At 38.6% G+C, this 18,931-nt stretch overlaps 1 protein-coding gene across 2 annotated transcripts in view; it reads right to left on the minus strand.

Annotated features, from left to right (window-relative positions):
* The window catches only part of SPTLC1 (serine palmitoyltransferase long chain base subunit 1), a 65,306-nt gene that overhangs the window by 19,590 nt on the left and 26,785 nt on the right, over positions 1 to 18,931 (minus strand). For both annotated transcript variants that reach the window (XM_004004066.5, XM_060410820.1), the window contains exons 6-8: positions 14,928 to 15,060; positions 6,595 to 6,724; positions 3,150 to 3,239 (exon numbers count right to left, since the gene is read on the minus strand). In XM_004004066.5, the coding sequence (XP_004004115.1) occupies positions 3,150 to 3,239; positions 6,595 to 6,724; positions 14,928 to 15,060 (353 nt within the window). The remainder of the gene's footprint in view (positions 1 to 3,149; positions 3,240 to 6,594; positions 6,725 to 14,927; positions 15,061 to 18,931) is intronic.

The raw sequence follows: 18,931 nt of genomic DNA on the forward strand, positions 1-18,931 counted from the left end.
AGGGAAATGTTGTATACATTCTTCCCTCAGAGGCACTGTGTTTCAATTTAGATTCATTTTTTTAATGCAGAAAAAGTTTTCATTAGTATGGTTTTTTAATCTTTTTTTTCCTTCCTCTTTGCTTTCTGGCTTGTAGGAAAGTCCTTTCCCATCAAAGGTTTAGATGCATATTTATCTATACGTTCTTCTACTTATCTCATAAATTTTGGGGTGTATACCTTGGGAAACGCACAAGTGTACAGTTTCTTTTTTTCTCCTTCTGATATCTAGTTGATTTACCCCTTTACAATATGTATGTGATCAGTTTTACAGCTGAATTAAAATACAGTGATTATCAACCACTAAATTTTTATGTATGTGACACGAGAAGTTGGGTCATAAATCCTTCCACAACTCAAGTGCCACAATCATACTTTTAATTATCAAATTTTAATTACTAAGACTTTTCCCACTGAGACTATAGAACTAATGCATAAAAACATATAAGACTCTCATATCATGAGTCTCTGATAATTTCTTTTTTCACCATAATCATGCTGCTGCTGCTGCTGCTAAGTCGCTTCAGTCGTGTCCGACTCTGTGCGACCCCACAGACGGCAGCCCACCAGGCTCCCCCGTCCCTGGGATTCTCCAGGCAAGAACACTGGAGTGGGTTGCCATTTCCTTCTCCAGTGCATGAAAGTGAAAAGTGAAAGTGAAGTCACTCAGTCGTGTCTGACCCTCAGCGACCCCATGGACTGCAGCCTACCAGGCTCCTGCATCCATGGGATTTTCCAGGCAAGAGTACTAGAGTGGGGTGCCATTGCCTTCTCCCTAATCAATAACAAATTGGGAGGAGATTCCCACTGGGCTTTTAGATAAATTTTCATTAACAATGAACAAACCAATTTGGGGAGAATTACATTTTTTCAACACTGACTCTGTGTCCTATCCATTAATATGAGATATTATCAAATGAAATAGCTTCTAAAAACTATGTTTTAGAAAATATTTAATAATATTACAGTACTGGTACACAAACAGACAAGTGTAACAAAACAGGAATCCCTTTGTCAAACCCTAATTTGTATCCTGTAATTTTACAAACTCAATACTTACTGTTCCTACACTTTATATTTTTTCCATTGGCTGTATATCTGCCCATGAACACTGCTTTATTAATGTATTTCTGTAATATATGGTTCTAGTATCCTGTGGCCCACTCTTTCTCCCACATTATCCTATCAAGCTTTGACACAAAAGGAAGGAGAGGATAAGAAATCATCTCTTTTATTAACATTTAGGATGTATCTAGATTTCCTCAATAAACAGGGAAAAATTTTTAAATAAGGTATGAAACTCTTAATTGTAAATCCTTATTCAATTGATGGACTCACAGATTCAGACTTTAATGGTCAAATGCAATGGTGGTTTACTACAGGATAATCAGTGTAACAGACCATACTAATAGATTGAAGGAAAACTACATGATTAACTTAACTGATGCAGAAAAAGCATCTGACAAAACCCAAATCTCGTATGAGAAAAGCGCTCAACAAATTAGAAAAAGGAGGAATTTCCTCAACTTGATTAAGGGCATTTACAGAAAACCCACAGCTAAAATCTACTCAATGGTGATGGCCTGAAAGCGTCCCCTTAAAGATTAGGAATAAGACAAGGATACACACTCCTGCCACTTACAGTCAACACTGTACTGAAGTTCTAGCTAGAGCATTAAGGCAAGAAAAGGAAGACAACTAGATTGGAAAGGAAGAAATAAACCTACCTCTGTCCACAGATGACATAATTTTAAATAGAGAATAAGATCCACAAAAATATTATTTCAGCTAATAAGTTCAGCAAAAGTTGTACAAGACCAATACACAAGAGTCAGCAGTATTTCTTTAACTAGCAATGAACAATTCAAAAAGGAAATTAAGCAAATAATCCTATCAATAACAGCATCAAAAAGAATAAAATACTTAGGATACATTTAACCAAGGAGAGATAAGACCCTACAGTAAAAACCACAAACAGTAATGAAAGAAATTGAAGAAAATAAAAATAAATGGAAACACATTTCTCGTTCATCAATGAAAAGACTTACTATCATTAAGATCATAATACTTCCCAGAGCAATCTAAATATTCATTACAACCCCTATAAAAAAATCTCAATGGCATTTTTTACAGAAATGAAAAAGCTGATTTTAACATTTAAATGAAATCTCAAGGTACCCCAAATAACCAAAAGAATCTTGAAAAAGAACAAAAATGGAGAACTCACATGTCTTGATTTCAAAGCTTACCACAAAGCTACACGAATTAAGCAATTAAGCATGGTGCTCACATAAGGCTAGATAGACAAATGGAATAGAACTGAGAGTCCAGAAAGGAACCCATATATTTATAGTCAGATGATTTTGACAGGGGTGCCAAGACCATTCAATGGGAAAATAATGGTAGAGGGACAAACAGATAATCACATCCAAAAGAATGAAGTTGAACTCCTCTCTCACAGAATATGCAAAGGCAAGTAAGAACAAAAAGTTAGATAAATTGGACTGTGCCAAAATTAAAGACCTTTGTGCATTATAGGCCACCATCAAAGAAATGGAAAGACAATCTACAGAATGAGAGAAAATATTTGCAAATCACATTATCTGATAAGGGTTTAGTATCCAGAATAAAGAACTTAACAGAAAAGACAATCCAATTTAAAACTGGGCAAACAGCTTCTACAGACATTTCTCCAAAGATCAACAAGTAGCCAACACAAGAAAAGAGGCTCAACATCATTAATCATTTAAGAAATAATCCTGAGGGATCCTCTGGAGTGACAGCAATGTTCTATATCATGACTGGGGTGCTGGTGATACAGTAGTGTACACCTGTCAGAACACATCAAAGCACACACTTAAAATAAGTGTATTTTATTACATATCCATTACACTTCAATAAAGCTGATTTAAAAAAACTCAGTCGTGATTACTCTTTAAATGTCATGGTTGGCATTTATGTAAATCTACTTCCCTAATACGATCAGAATGTGCTTATGATACCTATTAAGCAAATCAGTGTAGATGTTATACATTAAAAGTGGTCATAAACAAAAGGTATAACTGCCAAATAGTCTGAATTCTCAAATAATTAATAAACATAGTTGCTCACCAATTCTGGAAGAGGGCAAACAGTTCCAGTATTCATATACAATCCTTCAACTATAATGAAACGTCTAGTTACACGAGCCTTACGAGGATTCTTTAAAAGAAAAAAACAGACATTTTAAACTTTAGTAACTCCAAATACAGAAATCTGTTAGGTGCTTTCGAGCACTTTCACCCTACAAGATGTATTCACCAAGATAAATAAATAAATAGACTAAATTAATTTCAAGTTTAAGGTTTGAGATCCTATTACGATGAGATGAAAAACAGTGCTTTCTTTTCCCAGGTATGTTTTCAGGTCACATAGCCAATGAGGAGGCCTCACCCACAAATATAAACTTAAGAATCTGAGAATATTAAAACAAAACCACAACCCTCCAAGCCCAGAATGACTGGGAAGGGACCCAAGGGAATCTTCTGGGGGAGAAATGGATGTTTTATGTCATGACAGGGGCCAGGACACTGACTATGGCTTCATCCAGCGATGTTCAAAGGTGGTGTAGTGGAGGGACTTAGTCAAATAACACATGCCTTTCCACATCCCACTGACATCAAGTCACTAATAAACCACTCCTACTGCTGAATCTGTGATGTTTCAGGTATACTGCACTTAGACAATTTCACAGACAGAGTTTGCCATCACCTTTCTACTCCAAGGTGTCTTGCTTCCAAGCTTCTAATGAACAACTAGAAATTCAAATAGCAGAGCTGTTTTTTAAGGTATATTGTGGAGCGCACAGCTGTAATGCTCAAAAAAGTGTCTACTGAAGTACGCAAAAGTATATACATCATTGAGTTTTCTTGGTCATCTTCACTCTGCCATTAACTCAAACCTGGAGGCTGTGGGTCTCCTGGGAGGTCACAGGTGAGGACATGGGGGCATCCTGCTTCTCCTTACCTTTCAAGAATGAAGTACCTTTCTTATGATCTTAAAATAATCAACGAAGGAATATTTTATTCCTATAATATTCTTGGGAAATGGAAAAATACAAAAAAGAATTTAACAAATGAGCTTATCACACCACACACTGATTAACTTACTTTGTTTAAATCAGGATTTTGCTGCAATAGTTTTAGGATGTGAGTTTTAAAAATATTATTTGTGAACATTTTTACACTATTTAATATTATTTAAACCATGATTTTAATGGAGATTCACTACTTCACCTTATAGCTTTACCACAGATGAATTAATTATTCCCACAGTATTGGATTTAGTTGTTTCCCTCATTTGGTTTTTGGTTGATCTTTGACACCATTTCTGATTATCTTATCTTCTAAAGACAGAACTCCAGAGGATATGGGTATTTAAGAATCCTGAAATATATGCACCCATTTATCCTCTAGAAAGGCTGTCACAACTGAAACTCTTATCAGAGCTATAGGAGGACCCTTTGTATTATCACATACATCAGTGTGGCACTGATTACTACCATAAAAGCTTTCCCTAATTGGACAGGCAAAAACTTTTACCTTCATTTCTGTAATTGTTAGTGAGGTCAGACTAAGTTTTATTTGCTCAGTTGTTTGTATTTCTGTGAATTGCTGTTTTTAATCTACTGTCTTTTTTTTTCTTAAAGAAAGAATAATATGGGATACAAGAACTGTAGAAGAAAAGGAATGAAAAAAGGTATAAACCCCAATAGTTGGGAAATTTTTGACAAAAAAGTTTGATCCAAATCCAGACTAGATGGCAATATTTTAACTCACTTTCAAAGTAAAAACAAGCATCTAAGTAGAAAATATGTAAAATTTTAAATATGAAAATAAAATTTTAAAAGACTTATTTCTAAAAATCAAAATGTAAAGTAATTTAGAATGCTTACTCTTGGCAGGAAAATATGGTATGAATTAATTAATAAAAAGGTAAAAACTATAAAAAGGAAATAAATTTTAAGATAATTCCTGGTTATTCACTTTTTAAAAGTTCCACAGATTATAAATCTTATAAAATACATACACACAAAACTTGAATATGTTGTCTTCCAAATTTGTACAATGTTAACCTGGCAAAATAACTCTACAGCAGACCAGTCCATTGGTCATACCTCCTATGCAGTGTTCTTCAATACAGTAGCATTCTATTACTGAATCATAATAAGGGGCATCATTTTACAATTTGACGAAAGAATTCACAGGTGATATGGTCTCAATTTTACGGCATTCCCTAACATCTATAGATTTCTCAATTGTGTAATTATACAACATGGCTTACAGCACATCTACCGCAGAAGAGCAGAGTCTACGCATATTCATCACAGGAATGTGTATGATCATGTAGTGCTGCTCCTAGGCTATCACCTAAACAAAGACAACTGAATCCAAAAGAAATAAAACAAGGATCTAGAAAAATGGGAATTAACACAAAATTAAGAATGTGATGAACATCTTTATCAGTTACTCTAGCAATGGATGAGTTGCAGTGGAAAAGTCCACCTGAAAGTGGTGTTTCAAACCAAGGATCTGGTGACCAGGTTACTGGTACATCTACATACAGTGGTTCCTGCTGCAGAACCACAGACCAGAACTACCTTTTCCATCCCTGCTGTCGGGGCAAATAAATGCTAATTCTAACAGTGATGCTTTGAACACGTTTCCTCTATTTCCCCCTTTATCAGAACAACAAGGAGCAAGTTCCACTCCGCCAATTCCCTCCCTGCCCCAAGGACCTATGCAGGTGCTTACTGGAGAAGACTTTGATGCTGGGAGGGATTGGGGGCAGGAGGAGAAGGGGACGACCGAGGATGAGATGACTGGATGGCATCACTGACTCGATGGATGCAACTCTGAGTGAACTCTGGGAGTTGGTGATGGACAGGGAGGCCTGGCGTGCTGCGATTCATGGGATCTCAAAGAGTCGGACACGACTGAGTGACTGAACTGAACTGAACTGAACTGAGAAGTGGAAACAGGCTGCAGGAGGGAAGGAAACCATGCTTGAGGCAGTTGCTTCCCATGGGAAGCAGTCGCTCAGAGCTCTGGGATGAGGCTGGGGTCAGAAGAGTCTTATAAATTCATAAATGAAGATACGCTGCCACTGTTTTCTCCAGTGAACTGATACATGATTTATTCTGATATGAATAAGTCTATTTTGAACTCACTAGGTATATCCTGTTAACACTGTAATGAATTCTGGTGTTATTTCTGTAGAGTTGAGTATATATATTCCTCCATCTCTAAAGTGCATGCTGTTTTTCTTTTTCTCTTTTTAGAAAGCTGCCTAGATACCCTTCTTCCAAATTTGCCACATATAATGATGACAATGATGAGGCAATTACTATCAGACTTGGCTTTCTAACCTGAGGTACATTTAATAAGCAAGAACACCTTTATTTAATACCCAAATGTGATCCACGGGCAAGTTTTCATGACAAATTACCATTTCATTTATAATTTAGCTAGTTAGAAAGTACTAAAGAATTGTATAATTTTCTTCAAAAGAATCATACCTTTTGATCTTCAATCTCTTGTTCTTTTAGTAGTCGCTCCAGGTCATCCATATCATTATGGTTAAACAGCTTAATGTCACTACGTGATGCCTGTAATCCCTTCTGAATAGCAAAGCAGGCCGCTTTATCTCTGCAAGAAAGACAGACCGACCAGATTGGGGTTTAAAGGGTCTTGTCAACATTCTCAGAAAAGGAATGCTTGCTTTTATAAGTTGACCAACATCCACTTGTTAAACTGAACAGGGTAAATAGGTAAAATATGTTTGAACATTAATACATCATTGTTTGCACTTCACTCTGCAAGTCTTTCCACCTAACTACCATACTGACTCTGTTCCAAGAAGCACACTCTTGCCATATTTTGACCTTTGAAAAATCAGCATGCATCTTACTGTACGGATGGCAGATTAATTTATTCACAGCAATTTTCTCATTCTGAAAACTAAATGAAACATTGATGCATCTTATCATCAATAACATCTCTGATTTGACTGGCCACCACTCTGCCATTACTTTGCCATGAAAATGAATACTGGACTGCTGACTCTACATAACCCAGGGGAGAATGCTGAGTCATGTAGATTAAACTTCAGTACGATCTCCCAAATTGAGTTACTTGTGGTGAGAGGGTGGAATATAATTTTTAAAATAAGTGTATTATTTAAAAGTTCAAACAAGACTTCTACTTCTGGGGAGTAAGACATCATTAATTTTTCCTATTTTTTTCACTGGGTAAAACCAAAAATCCTGGAAATTGTGTATAAAACAAATATAAGACAATACTGAAAAATAAGAAAAAGCAGACAAGCAAGGGATGTAAGAAATGACATGAAACAAGTTCCTGGATTTTCCTGATTTAGAACTGATGGAAAAGGCAGTGACACCCCACTCCAGTATTCTTGCCTGGAAAGTCCCATGGACACAGGAGCCTGGTGGGCTGCAGTCCGTGGGGTCACTGAGAGTTGGACATGACTGAGCGACGTCACTTTCACTTTTCACTTTCATGAATTGGAGAAGGAAATGGCAACCCACTCCAGTGTTCTTGCCTGGAGAATCCCAGGGACAGGGGAGCCTGGTGGGCTGCCATCTATGGGGTCACGCAGAGTCGGACATGACTGAAGAGACTTAGCAGCAGCAGGCAAACTGAAAATGCCAACAGGCATAGACAAAAAAGGTCTGACAAAAGTCTGCTCTCTGTAGCCAAAAGGACAGGAAAGGGGGCAGCTCAGCAAATGATAATGTCTCTGTGAGTGTTCTTAGTCAGTCATGTCCGACTCTTTGCAACCCCATGGACTGCAGCCCGCCAAGCTCCTCTGTCCATAGGGATTCTTCAGGCAAGAATACTGGAGCAGGTTGCCATACCCTCCTCCAGGGGATCTTCCCAAATCAGGAATTGAACCCAGGTCACCCACACTGCAGGTGGATTCTTTACCTCTGAGCCACCAGGGAAGCCCAATAATGTCTCTACTGCAACCAATCAAGAACAACCTGGGCCTGTCCCCTCCACATCAGCAAAGGCTCAGGGGGAACCTAGACTCTAGCCCTTGCAAGGCCATAACAAGGCTCCCCAACACCCCCAAGGGAGTTGTCACAGAAGACAACCAGGACTTGTATGTATCCCTACTGGATAGTAACGAGTGGCTCCCACTGTGAAGACCGTGTGGAGAGACCCAACTTCCAACCCTCTTGCATGAGAGGCACTCTCCCCTCTCTATGCTTAGGGTATGTCAGGGGAGGCTCAGAGAAAAGTAGGACTCTCATCAACAACCAGCAGAAATGAAAATAACCCCATGTCAGTGTCAATGGAGGCCCAGTGGAGACCCTGGACTTGTATTTCCATCTGGCAGTAATGAGGCAGCAGTGGCCCCTGCCCCTGTTGGAAGACTGTCAGAGAAACAATTAGAACATTTAAATAAAGCATAAACTATAATAGCATAATATGAAGATGTTGTCACACCAAGAACCAAAAAACATCAAAAAATGGAAAAAAAATAAACTAATGTAGGTAGTGAGATGACAAAGCTGTCAGGATTATCTGTCAATGACTTCAGAGCAGTCACAGTGAAAATGCTTCAATGAGTAATTACCAACATGCTTGAAACAAATGAAGAAACAGGAAGTCTCAGCAGAGAGAGGGAAGAAATAAAGAATCCTGTGGAGATGTTAAAACTGAAAAACAAAATAGTCAAGAGAAAAAACATAGTGGATGAGCTCAAAATCAGAGAGCTAAAAAGATAGAACAGCAGAAATCAAGTCAATGTAGACAGCAAAGAGAAAACAGACTAGAAAGAAAAGAACAGAGTCTCAGGGGTCTGTGAGACTACAATAAAATATGCAACATTCAAATCTGTGGAGTTCCAAAGAAGAGAACCAAACAGGTACTTAAATAAATACTTAAATAGCTGAAAAAAGTCCCAACTTTGGCAAGAGGCTTAAACCAACAGATTAATGAAGCTGAGTGAAATTCTTCCAGGTGAGCCCAAACATATAAATGCCAATATAATTTTAGTCAAATTTCTGAAAACTAGTGACAAAGAAAAAATTCTTGAAAACAGCACCCAAAAAATGACATCTTACATATAAGAGAAAAGAAATTTGAGTGACAGTACATTTCTCATCATAAACCATGAACACCAGAAAAAAGTGTCACAACGTATTTCAAATGCTAAAAGAAAAGACTGGCAACCAAAACTAGCAAAAATATTCTTTAGTAATGAAAAATAACTGAGAATTTTTCTCAAGCGGGCCTCCCCTAAATGAATGGCTAGGGAAAGCTACCCACATAGAAATAATAAACAGATAAAATAAAATAACTGTACATTCTGATGAAGGAAGAAAGAACAAAGCAAAAAGCATGAACAAACACAGTAGGCTTTTCTTCTCATGAGTTTTCTAAATTATTTTTGGATGGTTAAAGTAAAAATTATAACACTATCTCATGTGGTTCTCAAGGTGTTTGTAAGAAATACTTAAAACACCTGTATTATAAAAAAAAAGATATAAGTGATTGTATTATATAAACAAGATAAATAAAAATGGAACTCCCAAAGACATTCAATTAACCCTGAGAAAGGCAGGGGAAAAAAAAAGGAAAACAAAAAACAAACAGAACAAGTAAGAAATGAAAAATAAAAATTGGTAGATCAAAGCTCTCAGATCATGAACTCCTTATTGCTAAATTCAGACTGAAAGGGAAGAAAGTAGGGAAAACCACTAGACCATTCAGGTATGACCTAAATCAAATCCCTTATGATTATACAGTGGAAGTGAGAAATAGATTTAAGGGCCTAGATCTGATAGATATAGTGCCTGATGAACTATGGACGGAGGTTCCTGACATTGTACAGGAGACAGGGATCAAGATCATCCCCATGGAAAAGAAATGCAAAAAAGCAAAATGGCTGTCTGAGGAGGCCTTACAAATAGCTGTGAAAAGAAGAGAAGTGAAAAGCAAAGGAGAAAAGGAAAGATATAAGCATCTGAATGCAGAGTTCCAAAGAACAGCAAGAAGAGATAAGAAAGCCTTCTTCAGTGATCAATGCAAAGAAATAGAGGGAAACAACAGAATGAGAAAGACTAGAGATCTCTTCAAGAAAATTAGAGATACCAAGGGAATATTTCATGCAAAGATGGGCTCGATAAAGGACAGAAATGGTATGGACCTAACAGAAGCAGAAGATATTAAGAAAAGGTGGCAAGAATACACAAAAGAACTGTACAAAAAAGATCTTCATGGCCCAGATAATCACGATAGTGTGATCACTCACCTAGAGCCAGACATCCTGGAATGTGAAGTCAAGTGGGCCTTAGAAAGCATCACTACGAACAAAGCTAGCGGAGGTGATGGAATTCCAGTGGAGCTATTTCAAATCCTGAAAGATGATGCTGTGAAAGTCCTGCACTCAATATGCCAGCAAATTTGGAAAACTCAGCAGTGGCCACAGGACTGGAAAAGGTCACTTTTCATTCCAATCCCAAAGAAAGGCAATGCCAAAGAATGCTCAAACTACCACACAATTGCAGTCATCTCACATGCTAGTAAAGTAATGCTCAAAATTCTCCAAGCCAGGCTTTAGCAATACGTGAACCGTGAACTTCCAGATGTTCAAGCTGGTTTTAGAAAAGGCAGAGGAAACAGAGATCAAATTGCCAACATCTGCTGGATCATCAAGAAAGCAAGAGAGTTCCAGAAAAACATCTATTTCTGCTTTATTGACTATGCCAAAGCCTTTGACTGTGTGGATCACAATAAACTGTGGAAAATCCTGAAAGAGATGGGAATACCAGACCACCTGACCTGCCTCTTCAGAAACCTATATGCAGTTCAGGAAGCAACAGTTAGAACTGGACATGGAACAACAGACTGGTTCCAAATAGGAAAAGGAGTACGTCAAGGCTGTATATTGTCACTCTGCTTATTTAACTTATATGCAGAGGACATCATGAGAAATGCTGGGCTGGAAGAAGCACAAGCTGGAATCAAGATTGCCGGGAGAAATATCAGTCACCTCAGATACGCACATGACACCACCCTGATGGCAGAAACTGAAGAGAAACTATAAAAAGCCTCTTGATGAAAGTGAAAGTGGAGAGTGAAAAAGCTGGATTAAAGCTCAACATTCAGAAAACGAAGATCATGGCATCTGGTCCCATCACTTCATGGCAAATAGATGGGGAAACAGTGGAAACAGTGTTAGACTTTATTTTTGGGCTCCAGAATCACTGCAGATGGTGACTGCAGCCATGAAATTAAAAGACACTTGCTCCTTGGAAGAAAAGTTATGACCAACCTAGATAGCATATTCAAAAGCAGAGACATTACTTTGCCAACAAAGGTCCATCTAGTCAAGGCTACGGTTTTTCCAGTTGTCATGTATGGATTTGAGAGTTGGACTGTGAAGAAAGCTGAGCACCAAACAATTGAGGCTTTTGAACTGTGGTGTTGGAGAAGACTCTTGAGAGTCCCTTGGACTGCAAGGAGATCCAACCAATACACTCTAAAGGAGATCAGTCCTGGGTGTTCTTTGGAAGGAATGATGCTTAAGCTGAAACTCCAATACTGTGGCCACCTCATGCAAAGAGTTGACTCATTGGAAAATATCTGATGCTGGGAGGGATTGGGGGCAGGAGGAGAAGGGGACAACAGAGGATGAGATGGCGGGATGGCATCACCAACTCGATGGATATGAATCTGAGTGAACTCCAGGAGTTGGTGATGGACAGGGAGGCCTGGCGTGCTGCAGTTCATGGGGTCGCAAAGAGTCAGACACACTGTGCGACTGAACTGAACTGAACTGACTGATGGAACATATTCCAAAAGAGACCACATCACAGGCCACAAAACTAACAAATTTACATTTTCCAAAGGTTTGGGAAACGAACAACAAACTTCTACATAACCTATGGGTCAAAGAGAGTATTAAGGAAAATAAAATCCAAGGAACTACATGAAAATGAAAATAAACACATCAAATTCATGGAACACAACTATAGCATGATGAGGTAAATTCATAACACTAACACATTAGAAGAAAAGAAAAGCCTCAAGTTAGCGATTGAAGTTCCCACTTTAAGAACCTAGAAGGAATAAGATAAACTCAAAATGAGGAGACAAGAAATACAACAGAAATCAGCAGAAATGAAAACAAAAATACACTGTACAAAAAAAAAATCTATGAAACAGAGTTGATTTTTTTTTTCCAAAGATCAATAGAATTGACAAATTTCTAACAAAAATGACAAAAAAAGAGAATAGACAAAAATTACCAGTCAGGAAGGAAATGAGCTTCTAGACGTTCGAAGGATAATAAAGGTATATCACATTAGAAGGATAAGAAAGGAATACCACAAAGTATGCTATACATATAAATTTGATGATTCAGAAGAAATGGACCAATTCCTTGAAAAACACTAACAAAACAAACAAACTCCAGGCTCAATTGTTTTTACTGGAGAATTCTAACAAATGTTTATAGAATTTCTCCAGAAAATACTACAAGAGGAGAAAACACTTTCAAATTGGCTTCAGAAAGTATTATTCTGATGCCAAGATTGCTGCTGCTGCTGCTAAGTTGCTTCAGTCATGTCTGACTCTGTGCAATACCATAGACAGCAGCCCACCAGGCTCCTCTGTTCACAGGATTCTCCAGGCAAGAACAGTAGAGTGGGCTGCCGTTTCCTTCTCCTATGCCAAGACTAACAAAGTCTAAAAACAGTTAAGTATGGCTAGTTATCAGGGAAATTTAAACTAAAACCACAAAGAGATATCTTTATACACCTACAGAATGGCTACAACAAAAAATAGTGACACCACCAAATGCGGCTGAGGATGTCAGAAAACTAGATCACTTATACACTATTGACAGAAATATGAAATAATATACCACTCTGGAAAACTTTTTTTTAAAGTTTCTTAAAAAATGAAATATGTAACACTGCATGACCAGCAACTGCACTGTTTGGTCTATATTTCAAAGAAATAATAACTTAAGCTCACAGAGAAACCTATACGTGAATATTTATTGCATCTTTACTTGTAATAGTCCCAAACTAAAAACAACTCTGATATCCTTAAGAGGTGAATGGTTCAACAAACTTTGGTGTATCCATACTATGGAATGTGGCTCAGCAATCAAAAGGAACCAACTCCTGTTTTACATAACAGCTCTGAAGAATCTCTGGAGAATTCATTCAAAATGAAAAAAGGCAATCCTCAAATATTACCTACTATATGATTACATGTGTACAGCAATCTTGAAATGATGAAATTACAGAAATGGGAGAAGAGAGTAGTGGCTGCCAGGGGTTAAAGAGAAAACAGGGTAGAAGGAACATGGGTTTGATAACACCAGGGATTATCTTGACTTTATCAGTGTCTACATTCCAGTTTGAAACTGTATTACAGTTTTGCAAGAGATGACCTTTGGGGAAGACTAGGTAAAGGGTCCAGAAAAATCTCTGCATTTCTTACAGGTGTACGTAAAGCCACAATTATCTCAACATGAAGCATTTCATTAGAAAAGGGTACATAAAGTAACAGAAAGATAAAGTAACAAGGAAAGACTTAAGTATATGAACAACCATTGCTCTGAGATCTGTAGACAAAGCATTATCACAGTTTACTACAAAAGAAAGAAAATGAAACCTCGGGCATACTGCCTACGACAGAGGATGAGATGGCTGGATGGCATCACCGACTCAATGGATATGAGTTTGAATGAACTCCGAGACGGGGAGTGATGGAGTGGGAGGCCTGGCGTGCTGCAATTCATGGGTTCGCAAAGAATCGGACACGACTGAGGGACTGAACTGAACTGAATGAATTTATCAAAAACAATTCATTAAACTACTTACTAAATAAATAAATTTTTACCTCCAGTGTTCCTATCTTCAAACAGATTTCAGGTGGAATATTTAAAATTATGTACAAGGAAATAATTAAGTTGTCTAATGATGTACTAGAAATTTAAGACTTGAAAGTGAATTTAGACTAGGTTTCCCAGCAACTAAACCAAAAGGACAATATAGTATTTATTATCTGACAAAGGAAGCATACAAGTTCAACTGTTAACTGTAAGCTTTTTCTAGACTTTAAACTCAAAAATGAATTTATGGGGCGGTACTTGTACAAAGCAATACTGGATGACACTGTAGTTGTAACTATGCTTTATTAAAAATCTAGTCCCTAGTTGGGGACTTTCTTAACTTTCCAGAAGCAAACATACATGGACACTGGACGTGTGGTATTGCTGCTTACCATAGAGGGGAGGAAGAGAGTGAGGGCTGGCAGAGCCCAGGCAGCAGGTTACAGGCAGCGTCAAAAGTACCTGCCACTAGCCCAAGCCTCTGTTATATTCTGCGTAGATTATTAAATAACTTTTAATTTTAGGTCTCAGACTGACTTTTGCCTCCTCTTTAACACTGTAGCCAGAATTTGGTTTTGTCACACTTCACTTAAAGTTTCCATTGTTCATAAAAATAGAGACACAAGTCCTTATTATGAGTCCCCCAACTCATGACTTCAGTGTTCTAAACAAGCCATGGAGCAAAATCAGCAGAGACCAAGAGTTGCAGCGAGGGCGCTGAGAAGTGGAGTGACTTTAGCAGGGAGTGTGAGTGGGTTATGATCACAGACTCACAAGGACACCATGCTGTCTGGAGCTACACAGGGAAGGCAGAGGGCTGGCCCCTTCCTGCAGAAGTCTGACCTTCTCAATGTTAAAAAAAAAAAATCAATATTTTAGGTAGATGATCTCTAACAGAGACATTTTCTAGGAAGGCCAATATTATTTCCAAAGGAATTTTGATGAGAAATGTAGGTAAAAGTTACTTACACAAACACAATGTCCCCTCTCTTAGAGTAAGCAGGAATAGCACTGGCTATAGTGGCAAATCCATATGAGTATATTATGGCTTCTTCTGTCTTCATAAATTTTGCTAGGCGGTCTTCTAAATCCAAGTGCACATCTAGTTCAAGAGTAAAAAGTTAAATGGTTAAAAGGTCTTTTAATTCTTTTTCTTTGACTAAAGAAGAAAGAAAATAACATAGGCAGTTAGTTTAGTTATTAATAGTCACCTTGTGGTCAAATGTAATTGTTTTTAGTTACAAGTTATACAATATCTACTAAGATAATTCCAGGCCCAAACTATTTCTATACTCTGTGAACTGAGTCAGCTACTCATTTGTCCATAAATATGTGACTGAGATGGCTCTGACTCTGGGTTTTACTTTCATATCACTCTAGCAGTAAGATTTCACTTTGCCTGCTTTAACTTCTCTCAGTCAACAATGCTGAGGTGTTGTTAATGTACATTATTAATGCCTTTTTGCATTTTAGCAGGAGTGACCAAACCAGGCATGAAGACAACCGTCAACCAGCTTTTAAAAGGAAAAGAAATACAAAAGCAAAGTCGTTAAAAAGAACTCTACACACTCTGCATTGAGAGGGAGACTTTCTCAACTATGGTGGTCACTCTGCTGACAGTTTGTGTCAGCATTTATTGGTGGCACCTGCCATTACACTGCAGGACTGAGTTTCTGTCTGAATTTTCTTTTTAACAGTACTGGTGAATTCAAATGTAGAATACAAAGAGAAATACAGCCCTTTTATGGAAGCAGCTTAGGAAGAATGTTGATATAATTATAGGGATAAACTGTAATTATTAAACTGTTTTTTTCCTTCTCTCTTACATCATGGTTCCATATAGCCTTTCACCTTCCTAGGCCCTCAGATGAAAAGACCAGCGATATCTGGAATAAACAGTATCCTGACTGGCTTTGAACTGGAAAACTTCAAGGTATCTTGAAGCATTACCTGAGAGCAGAAATTTTTTTGTAACTTCCTTTAGCTCTTTTAACTACAGCAGGACCCAAGCCTGGAGAACTACATCAGCATTTCACCCATGCCCTGTGCAAGGAGAACTCAGAAGCTAATATAGGGAAGATGCAGCCAGGCCCCTCTAGCCTTGCAGTTTCAAGAGAAAGAGGACGAGCTCAGAGGAGTAAAGGCAGACTTTCAGACAGAGCCGGGGTACGTCCACAGAGAGGAACTCAGAAGCGTAGGCAGCGGCAGAGGACCTAGATGTTCTCCAGTAAGGGGTGAAGAAGGCCGATGGCCCAGCAGAACCCTCCCTTCAGCCTAGACGTCGAGGACCTGTAGGTGGGAGCATCGCACCCAGAGGCCCCTTCAGCATCAGCCTTCCCTGCAGTATGCCCCTCCCCACCAGAGGCATTCCTGGTGAGAAAGGGGAGAAGGAAAAGACCGGAAGGACTGAGATATACAAAAGAAACAACTTAATCCAGCCCACAGTAAGGGACAGGGACCTAGTTAACTATAAAGCTTCCATCACCTTCCAGGGAGGGGTAAGTTCAGCAATAGGAATAAACCACTTTTTAGAACATTTGACTAAAGTGTCTAAACTCTGTAAACCCACTTACTGATATGTCAGAGGCAAGCTAATCTTATTGCAATGCCTTTTAATTAATAAGAGACAAAATTGAGAATTATAAAAGATACAACTTCACAAAGGACTACATTTTAAAAAGGAGATGAGGGCTGTCTAACAATCTCAGTTAATTCAACTGTTAATTAAACATTTAGTAAGTGTCACATAAAGATACTCTGATAAGCACTGGGTCAGGGAGAAATCAGGGCTCCTGCCACTTGACAACGGAGAAGGCAATGGCGCCCCACTCCAGTACTCTTGCCTGGAAAATCCCATGGATGCAGGAGCCTGGTAGAGGTCGCGAAGAGTCGGACACAACTGAGCGACTTCACTTTCACTTTTCACTTTTATGCATTGGAGAAGGAAATGGCAACCTACTCCAGCGTTCTTGCCTGGAGAATACCAGGGACGGGGAAGGCTGGTGGGCTGTCGTCTATGGGGTCGCACAGAGTCGGACACAACTGAAGCGACTTAGCAGCAGCAGCAGCAGCCACCTGACAAAGTGAGACAGCTAAGAGAGGCATCTGGCAGTTCTCAATGGAGAACTCTGAGCCTACAGGGGAGACCACTGAGTGAGATATGAGACAACACAGAGGATCCAAACTAAATCCCAATTTGATGGCAAGAGAGGTACAGTGAGGAATTAGAAAATTCAGCAGCAACATCTGAAAAATAAAATAAATCAAAGTCTATTTCATTCACAGACTTCTTAAAGGATGATACAGAATTGTGAAAATGAACTATTTACCCCATTCTAATCAAGCAATGATTTAAAAACAATCTAGTGTGCTTCTGCCCATTTATAAGTTTAAAAGTATACCAATATAGCCTGAAAGTGAAAGTCACTCAGTAGTGGGCAACTCTCTGCAACCCCATGGACTATATTATACAGTCCATGGCATTCTTCAGGCCAGAATACTGGAGTGGGTAGCCTTTCCCTTCTCCAGGAGATCTTTCCAACCCACAGATAGAACCCAGGTCTCCTGCACTGCAGGCAGATTCTTTACCAGCTGAGCCACAAGGAGAAGCCCAAGAATACTGGAGAGGGTAGCCTATCCCTCCTCCAGCAGATCTTTCTGACGCATGAATCGAACCGGGGTCTCCTGCATTGCAAGTGGATTCTTTACCAACTGAGCTATCAGGGAAGCACTCCCATATAGACTATTACATAGAAAATACATGAAATATCACTTGATTTCCATTACTAATCAAATAGTTTTTATAACTGATACTTTAATTAGATCAATATTAAATAAACATGAGATTTCACAATAACAAGGTCTAGAAAATGCATCTTGGTTGATCGAAATGGTACCAAAGGAGTGCTTAGCTTTTCAAGCATCAAACCTGTGATAGCAACACCACCAAGTCTACAGACTTGATTTTGCTCCTGCTTGCCCGCCATTCTATGAGGTATGTTGCCATGGAAAGGTTTCAGGCAAAAACCTGACAAGAACAAGGAAAGCAGAAAAGCACCAGACACCTAGCTTCCTCCATGCGGCTGAGCACAAGCATGTCTCGGGTGTGCCTTCCTTCTCCTCTTTGTTAGTGTCCTCTGAGCACCTTCCCTACACAAAGACCCCCACCACTCCACTGCCTCTCATTTCTGATCAGATGAGAGGGCAGGTCCCACGTAGGAGGCCTCCTTCAAATTACAATGCTACCTCTAAACCGGGAATTATCTATGGCAAATCTCAACAATTTAGCTAGCAGAAGTGCTACCCAAGTCACAGTGAAATGCTTTCATTCATTATCTCCATTTCAAAAAGAAAAAAGATGCTGTGGATACAGACAAACTCTCTGCCAGCCACAAAAAGGGATTTAAAATCATTCTGTAGATCTAAATGATTCTCTTCACTGATTAGCAATAAAACAAATAAAAATAAATAAAACAAACACATCTTGGCTCTGCTTTAAGGGTTTAGAGTTAGTAACTCAGTTGATAAAAAAATTATGTTAATACTCTCATCACACATACTCATAACCATTTTTATGTCATTACCATGAAGTAGTAAGAAGAATCTTTCTACAATAAGTCAGTGATTTACTGGTTCTTGTCTAGTCCCAGAAGCTTAAATAAGACAGGCCTTTTCTCCTCCTAATTAAAAACACTGGGCTTTAGCTGATGTCAGCCTTGCAAAGCAGGTTTTGTGACAGGTGAACAAGGATAGCTGTGTAACTTCTTTTTATGTATGATATTACTCTACAATGAAGAAATTTTCAACAAAAGGGTGAGGGAGCCAGCAAACAGAAAAATCTGCCAGGGCATGTTCTTTGACTCTGGATGTCTATCTTCTGTGTGTATGATCCATTTCAACAATTAGATTCATAGATTTGCATGGGGCATTCTTTAATTCACTGCTAGGAAACAATATGGCAGGCAAGAGGCTAT

This window comes from Ovis aries, chromosome 2, assembly GCF_016772045.2.
Source record: "Ovis aries strain OAR_USU_Benz2616 breed Rambouillet chromosome 2, ARS-UI_Ramb_v3.0, whole genome shotgun sequence".
Taxonomy (NCBI): domain Eukaryota; kingdom Metazoa; phylum Chordata; class Mammalia; order Artiodactyla; family Bovidae; genus Ovis; species Ovis aries.